This window comes from Rhinopithecus bieti, unplaced genomic scaffold (assembly GCF_001698545.2).
Source record: "Rhinopithecus bieti isolate Rb0 unplaced genomic scaffold, ASM169854v2 scaffold_574, whole genome shotgun sequence".
NCBI lineage: Eukaryota > Metazoa > Chordata > Mammalia > Primates > Cercopithecidae > Rhinopithecus > Rhinopithecus bieti.
In genome coordinates, this window is record NW_016803605.1 from 1,199,824 (window position 1) to 1,208,373 (window position 8,550).

The 8,550-nt window shown below is 57.7% G+C and overlaps 1 protein-coding gene across 1 annotated transcript in view; it reads left to right on the top strand.

The window, feature by feature from the left end:
* Window positions 1-8,267, top strand: part of ZC3H4 (zinc finger CCCH-type containing 4) — a 55,860-nt gene extending 47,593 nt beyond the window's left edge. The window contains exons 12-15 of the mRNA XM_017888906.1: window positions 3-165; window positions 329-672; window positions 3,094-3,345; window positions 4,560-8,267. Coding sequence (XP_017744395.1) covers window positions 3-165; window positions 329-672; window positions 3,094-3,345; window positions 4,560-6,073 — 2,273 coding nt within the window. The 3' untranslated portion in view covers window positions 6,074-8,267. The remainder of the gene's footprint in view (window positions 1-2; window positions 166-328; window positions 673-3,093; window positions 3,346-4,559) is intronic.
* The last annotated feature ends 283 nt before the right edge of the window (window positions 8,268-8,550 follow it).

Here is an 8,550-nt window from a genome sequence, read left to right on the forward strand (position 1 = left end):
ACCCCCTCCCCCGCCACCCGGGCCCCCTCAGATGCCCATGCCAGTACATGAGCCGCTGTCCCCGCAGCAACTGCAGCAGCAGGACATGTACAACAAGAAGATCCCCTCCTTGTTTGAGATTGTGGTACGGCCCACGGGACAGCTGGCTGAGAAGCTGGGTGTGAGGTGAGTGCCCTGGGCCCCCGCGGTAGGCAGGGGACGCTATCCTGGGCCCAGCCAGGTTCCTCTTGTCAGGGTAAGCCTGGCTGGGGCAGGGTCCTGCCTCTCTCCCCAGCTGTGGGAGTCCTGGTCTGCAGCTTCCCTCACAGGCACCTTTTCCTTCTTCTAGGTTCCCTGGACCCGGTGGACCCCCAGGGCCAATGGGCCCTGGGCCCAACATGGGACCCCCAGGGCCAATGGGCGGTCCAATGCATCCTGACATGCACCCTGACATGCACACAGACATGCACCCCGACATGCACCCGGACATGCACCCCGACATGCAGATGGGCCCTGGCATGAATCCTGGCCCACCCATGGGCCCTGGTGGCCCTCCAATGATGCCCTACGGCCCTGGAGACTCCCCACATTCTGGAATGATGCCCCCTATCCCGCCAGCCCAGAACTTCTATGAAAACTTCTACCAGCAGCAGGAGGGCATGGAGATGGAGCCCGGACTCCTGGGGGATGCAGGTATGCGGGGCTCCAGGTGTGACTGCCTGGGGTTGTGGGCTTTACACAGTGGAGTAGTCAGGGAGATGTGATTTTTCTTCCTTTGTCCGAGTCTCTTCGAAAGCATGACTCCATCTCTGTCCCATTTAATGGTTGAATGTTTTCAGTAACATAGGATTTATTATTCTGTTGAGGAAAAAAGGAATATTCTGTTTATTATCATTATAGGTTATTTCTTTTTAATTTTGCAAGCTGTGCCTGGAATCGGAAGCGTGGGAAGTTAGAGGGACGAGTGTGCAAGGGTGTGAGACTGAGAGGCTGATGGGCCCATCAGGGCTCAGTTAGTGGCCTGGCCAAAACTCTCTCTTTCCAGGCAATTCTTGGCTTGGAGCAACCAGTGTCCACCCCAGGACTCTGTGGGTTCTGTGCCCTTTACCGGCCGTTTTCCTGCCTTTTTTTCCTTTTGCATTGGTAACGTGTGCAGTGAGCAGAGGGGTTTGGATGACGCTGCTGCAGCTGTAGGAGATGCGATGTGCAGCCCTCTGGAGGAGGAGGGCCAGGCACAGTAGGCCACCACTGTCCTTGCTCAGTTGCATCTTGGTGGAACGAAGCAGGTAGCAAGCATGTAGATAGAGGAGTTGGCTCCTTTCAGCATTGGCCATTGTTAGAAGAAAAGGTGGGGTACCGTGGTGGTGGGCCAGAAGGCTCAGTGCCTCAGTGGTGATGGTCACAAAAGTCTCTCTGAGAAGTGAAGCAGCACTTGCAACGTGAGGAACGATGGGACCTCTGGGTGGGGGCGGCCCTGTGTTGAGCTGGGGATGCTGCTGTGGCAGCTGCTGGGGGCTGTCCCTGGGCAGAGGCAGCAGGGCAGCTGCTGGAGTGCAAGGCAGGGCTTTGAGGTTTGGATGCGGCGCCGTAGAGCAGTGTGAGTCCCGTGTGTGTTTTGCAAGGCAGGTAGGAGCAGCATTGAGGATGGGGCGCTGGACATGGGGCATAGTCACTCCAGGGTGCCTGCCCCTCTGACGGCCACGTAGAAATTTTGAGGGGTGGTTTCAGGGGCATCAGGGAGAGGCCCAGGCTAGAGATCAAAATGTAAACATGGGCTTTGACTTTAGGTGGTGCATGGAGCCAGGAGAGCAGGTACTCGGGTGAGAGTGGGTGCTTTAGAAAGATGAGAAAAACAGGCTGCCACAATGAGGTACTGGGGTTCTCTCAGCTCCACCCCCTTTAACAAAAGCATCTGAAAGGTGCATGGGAGAAGCTCTGCTGGCGGGGAACCAGAAGTCGGTCACATTGGTAGCAGTAGGTGTCTCTAGAGTAATCCTGTTTCATAAAATCCTCCCTCTAACATGTATGGTCTGTGGTTTCTGGTGTGTGCACACACTGTGTGTGAAGGGGGACCCTTGGCTGTCTGGTTCGTCGAGTGGGTCCCAGCTCTGCACTGGGATGTGTCACAGAGCAGGCTGGCCCATCAGATTCACTTGACGAAGTTGAAATTAATGTAAGCTAAGTTACAAGTGCACTTTTTTAGACACCACGTTTTAAATGCTCGGCTGCCCCAGGAAGATTTAGGTGGCCACATGTTGCCCTGCAGATCTAGAACATTTCCATCACTGCATAGCGTTTTGTGGTGAAGCACTGACTCTAGACATCCCCCCGTCTCAGTGACTCGCTGTCTCCCATACTCACATGTGATGCACACACGCAACATGCAGGAGGTGTCGCCGAGCCTGCCCTCCCCTCTACGCCTGCTGCGTCCCCACGTCAGCCTGCGCCGCTGCCCACAGCTCTTGGCTTAGGCACTGGGGGAGTGCATGGGGTGAGGTGGTTGGTGCCAGTGCCCACACTGCAGGAGGTGGAGGCCCGGTGCTTCCTGAGAGACCCCCTAATGCTGTGGAGCAGGAGGAGAGGCAGTCTGGAGCCTCTGTTGGCCAGAGCAGCACTTTGGCTCATTTCATTCTCTTTTCCTGGCTTTTAGTGTTGAACATGGTTGAGTTCACTATGAGATGTACAGTGTTTCCTTCTTAATTGTTAGAAAGAAACCATGAAACTCCTGTCCATCCAAAATAATTAAACAAGTACAGGAAAGAGTGCAGGATCCATCCCTGGCCTCTCTAGAATCTGCGTCCCGGAGGGACTGTTTCTGTCTTTTCAAAGCCTTCTCCTTGCGTCTTACAAATGTACATCCGATGTTCCATCCTGTTTCCACCTCATAAGCGTTTGCCCCCATCACTCAACCCTCTCTGAACCTCATTCTTCACATAGGCGGGGCTACCCATGGGCGGCTCCGTTCCCCTGAGACCTGGGGAGGGCAGGCAGGGGCAGGCTGTGCGTCGTCCTCCATCGCCATCGGGGTGGGTTTGCAGTGAGGGGCAGGGGGGGGCTGGAGTTGGCACCTGGAGGCCCTTCCCGACATGAACCCTCGGTTCTTCCCTGCCACAGAGGACTACGGGCACTACGAAGAGCTGCCAGGGGAGCCTGGGGAGCACCTCTTCCCTGAGCACCCTCTGGAGCCCGACAGCTTCTCTGAGGGAGGGCCCCCAGGCCGGCCGAAGCCAGGCGCCGGTGTCCCTGACTTCCTGCCCTCAGCCCAGAGGGCCCTGTACCTGAGGATCCAGCAGAAGCAGCAGGAGGAGGAGGAGAGAGCGAGGAGGCTGGCTGAGAGCAGCAAGCAGGACCGGGAGAATGAGGAAGGCACGTGTCCGCCCCAGGGGCCGGGGCACAGGCCCTGGGCCACTGTGCAGGGGAGCGGAGGTGGTGGGGTGTTCCAGGTTGGGTTTCCTGTCGGGAAGGAGCCCATGGCTAGGGAGGACCCCTGTCCAGGGCCATGAAGCCGGGCTGGGGCTGCTGTATGTCCCTGAGAAAACTGGCAGTCAGGGATGGCTTTCTGTGTTGGGTTCAGGAGAGACACTGATCCCATAGAGTAGGGTGGAGGGCTGGTTCCTGGAAGAGAGAGCCGCCAACAGGATCAGCTGCCTGCGCCCTGCCAGAGGAGGCTTTAGGGAGACTTTCACAGCCCCCATTTTCCTACCATGTTCTCAAGGAGCCAACAGACAAGAGAGTCATTGAAATTAACCAGTAATAATCATAGTCATGAGCCACCAAGTCTCAGTTGCTGTGTGGTTGACTTAGTGGTGTCCGCCTTGGGATAAAATGACAAGTGGTTTCTAGATCCTGAAACTAGAGGCCACAGGTGGCCCTGACAGTATCCCAGGAGCCAGTGGGACAGCAGGAAGAGGGGCGGCTCCCCCAGTGGCCCAGGCTGTGCTGGCCTAGGTTTTGCTTGAGCCCATGTCTGAGTCTGTCCAGCTGGCCCTGCCTCTTAGCCGGTGACTGGTTGGTCCAGCCACCTTTCCCTGGGACATAGGGACATCATGAGCCGGTTTGGGGGCAAGTGTCTGTGAGCCCCAGGCCCAGCCAGAACTGAGTCAATGGTATCTGCTACAAGGACCTCCAGAAGGAGGTTCCCACAGCTGCACTTGCCACAGTGGTTGCTGAACCAGCCCAGAGGTGGGCGGGAGGAGACGCCAGAGCTCTGGGTTAGGAGTCCCAGCCCAGTCCTGGCCCTGACTCCGGTGTAACAGCACCGTGCCTCTGTTTTCATATCTGTCAAATGGGCATCATAGTATCACTACCTCCTGGGGTGGTTGTGAGTTACTTAAATAAAACAAACTACTTAGTGCAGTGCTGCCACTGAGGAGCGCTGGGGAGCATGGCATAAAAGGTAGCGCCTTAGCTCCCTGGGTCTCCTCAGCCGCCTGCTGTGGGGAGGGAGCCTTAGAGAGGAGGACCTGAGGTTCTGAGAGGCACGAGCAGAGGAGCTGCTCACGGTGGGCTGCTGTGGGCTTCAAGAGGATGGGTGGTGGATGCGCCCACTTACCCCTCCCCGCTCCTCTGTTCTTTCCCAGGTGACACCGGAAACTGGTACTCCAGTGATGAGGATGAGGGTGGAAGCAGTGTAACCTCCATCCTGAAGACCTTGAGGCAGCAGACGTCCAGCCGACCCCCGGCTTCAGTTGGAGAGCTGAGCAGCAGTGGGCTGGGAGACCCCCGCCTCCAGAAGGGACACCCCACAGGAAGCCGGCTGGCAGACCCTCGCCTCAGCCGGGACCCCAGACTCAGCCGCCATGCAGAGGCTTCTGGCGGGTCTGGCCCAGGGGATTCCGGACCCTCCGATCCTCGGCTGGCTCGCGCCCTGCCCACCTCCAAGCCTGAAGGCAGCCTTCATTCCAGCCCTGTGGGCCCCAGCAGTTCCAAGGGGTCTGGGCCGCCCCCTGCGGAGGAAGAGGAAGGGGAGCGGGCCCTGCGGGAGAAGGCCGTGAACATTCCCCTGGACCCACTCCCCGGGCACCCCCTGCGGGACCCACGGTCACAACTGCAGCAGTTCAGCCACATCAAGAAGGACGTGACCCTGAGCAAGCCCAGCTTCGCCCGCACCGTGCTCTGGAATCCCGAGGACCTGATCCCCCTACCCGTCCCCAAGCAGGACGCAGTGCCCCCCGTGCCCGCTGCCCTGCAGTCCATGCCCACCCTGGACCCCCGCCTGCACCGCGCCGCAACGGCAGGGCCCCCCAACGCCCGGCAGCGCCCGGGTGCCTCCACGGACTCCAGCACACAGGGCGCCAACCTCCCCGACTTTGAACTTCTCTCTCGCATCCTCAAGACGGTCAATGCCACCGGCTCCTCGGCTGCTCCCGGTTCCACCGACAAACCCAGTGACCCCCGGGTGCGGAAGGCCCCCACCGACCCTCGGCTGCAGAAACCCACAGACTCTATGGCCTCCTCCCGGGCTGCCAAGCCCAGCCCCGCTGAGGTGCCCTCTCCCACTGCCAGCCCGAGTGGGGATGCCTCCCCACCAGCCACCGCTCCCTACGACCCTCGCGTGCTGGCAGCCGGTGGGCTGGGCCAGGGTGGAGGGAGCGGGCAGAGCAGCGTGCTGAGCGGCATCAGCCTCTACGACCCGAGGACTCCCAACGCGGGGGGCAAAGCCACAGAGCCGGCCGCTGACACGGGTGTCCAGCCCAAGGGCGCTGAGGGTAATGGCAAGAGCTCGGCCTCCAAGGCCAAGGAGCCCCCGTTCATCCGCAAGTCTGCCCTGGAACAGCCAGAGACAGGGAAGGCCGGTGCCGATGGAGGCGCCCCCACGGACAGATACAACAGCTACAACCGGCCCCGGCCCAAGGCCGCTACAGCCCCCACCGCCACCACCGCCACCCCACCCCCTGAGGGTGCCCCACCGCAGCCCGGGGTGCACAACCTGCCTGTTCCCACCCTCTTCGGGACGGTGAAGCAGGCACCCAAGACGGGCTCAGGAAGTCCATTTGCTGGGAACAGTCCGGCCCGCGAGGGTGAGCAGGATGCAGCGTCCCTAAAGGATGTTTTTAAAGGCTTCGACCCCACGGCCTCCCCCTTTTGCCAGTAGTGTCCAGCCAGAGCCGTGGCTCTAGCCGCCCTTGCTAGGGTGGCGTTCAGGGCAGCACCTGGGGTGGGGAACTTGTGGGGAAGGGGAGGCAGGCTGGGTGTTCCTTTTTTCTTTCCTCCTTTTTCTTTTGCTTTTCTTCTCTCTTTTTTTTTTTTTTTTTTTTTTTTTAAGTAGTACTTTCTTTGAGATTTATAAATTGTATATAACCATCTTAAGTTCTAGTCAGTGTGGCGGGCTCAGGGGCTCCTGCTGAGCAAACCGACTCGTGCCCGCAAACCTGTGAACTGTTGCCAGTGTCCAGACTCAGACCCCATGGACTCTGCCTGGCCGGGCCTCGCTGGAGTCCCAGTGGGTTTTTTGGGCAAAGCATGGCCCCTTTTCCCCAGGACAAAGGGAACAGTTGGTGTCTTGGAAGGCACTGAACGCTCCTTACCCTGTGCCCAAAGAGACCCAGAACCAAGACCGTGGCAGGGCCTGTGTGGAAGCAGGTTCAGGCGTTTCTAGAATCCTAGGGTACACCATCACTGTCTTGTTCAGTGCAGGGCGTGACAACCCACTCAGGAGATGGTGACAGTGAAAAGGTATTAAGGAAAAAACCCTCAGTGGCACTTGGGGCTCCCTGGCACGTGCCTGTTCCTGTCCCTGCATTACTACGTGTGCCCTCCCTGCCACCCTCCGTCCAGAGCAAGCCAGTGCCCCCCAGCCTGCAGCAGAAGCCTCCAGTGTGAGAACTCGACCCAAAGGCAGTGGGGGCCGGTGTGGGGCGGAGTCCCGAAGAGCCACCTCCAGGAGGCAGCCCCTTGGAGCACGCACCAGTTTTCTGTCAGTATTAACCCGACCTGTCCCATCAGGGCCACACCCTCCTTGCCCGCACCAGGGTCTATCCTGGTCCTCAAGCCACGCACCCGCTATGACCGCACTGCAGCTCGGCCCCGGACAGCTCCAGGATCCGTGAAGTGGCTTCGCCGCCAGGCCCCAACAGCAGGGACCCTAGGGTGGCTCCTGGCCAAGTGTTTCTTCTGTTTTCCTCGCACCTCCTCACACTGTGACCTGCAGGGCATCAGGTATTGATGTGTTCAGGTTTCCTCTCCCAACCCAGCAGATGCAGGGGTTCCAAGGTGTGTTGCTCTGTGAGATTTGTGTACACTTCAGAAAGGGGCTAAGGAGAGTGGGAAGCCTGCAGCCAGGGCAGGGGAGGGGGAGCCTCTGCTGCCCCCACACTCCCACCCTGGCTGAGGGCCAGCCTCCTCTGCAGAGCCCTGGAGGAGGCCCACCTGTGGACACAGCCTGGGAGATGGGCGCAAGGGGTGCTGGGGGAGGCCTGCTATCCTGCCTCTGGCCACTTGAGGGGCCTCAGGAAGTGTGTGCTTGTGGCTCCTTCTGCCTGTCTCCCTGGCCCGCTGTGTGGCTGCAGGCCAATCTCTTCATTGCTGACCATGAGGAGACCTGGGCACCTGCCAAGGGATTCCCCTTCCCTCCTCCTCAGGGTGGGGTGAACAAGGCTGCTATCCCAGCCCACCCCAAAAGAGAAAATGGAAAACTCATAGTTTGGGGTCAGGGGGCAGGGTGTCCTACAGGGCTGCACAGCCCGGAGGGGTCAGTGCTGGGATCAGGTTGGTTGGTCTTTTTGTCTTTTTTTTTTTTTTTTTTTTTTTAACAATCATTAATGAGATTTGTCTTCAGCCACCAGTGTTGGCCTTGAAGCAGAGGGCGCAGCCCTTGGTGTTTGTAAAATAAGTATGAATACACAGTGTGGCCGTGTTTTGGGTTTTTTGTTGTTGTTGTTTTTCCTCTCCTTTTGAGGCTTTTCTTTTGTAAAAGAAAAATATTTTTTACACCGAAATCTGTGGATGAAATAGAAGCTGGAGCCCTCCTCTTGGAATATTGAGCCTAAGAACCTCATGGGACTATGAATTCACCCGAAATTCTCATTTGCCATCAGGCCGAGCTTTTAAAGAAAAATTGTTCTCTAACCAGGATTGTAACAAAAGTGTAAATACTGTTTCAGAGTTGAGAGTTGGTGGTGCAAATATGTATATAATGAACTGTATTTTTACAATGATCGCCGCATGACTATATCACACCCTTTTTATACTCCATATCTGTCTTCCAGAAACGTCACCTGCCTTTCTCCTGTGGTCTCTTAATCCAATAATTGTATTACTGCCATTAAAGGATGCAGTTATTTTAAAAAGCTTGTGGGTCTGGTGTCTCCAGGCTGCCCCAGACCATCCCTTGCCCTGGGAATTAACGAGGGTAGAAGGTGGCGGGGCGGGAGTGGGGGGTGTGTGAAACATGGACCTATTCTCTCAGCAGTTGGCCTCAGGGTAACATTCTTGAAGACACTGAGGGACAATTTGTACCTCCGAACAGCATCAGCTGTCCTTAGTGGACGGTAGTAGATCACCTACTGTCAACATCCTAAGGTCCCTGAGCTTTGTGCGAGCCACTCAGCATTTGAGATCCAGGGGTGACCT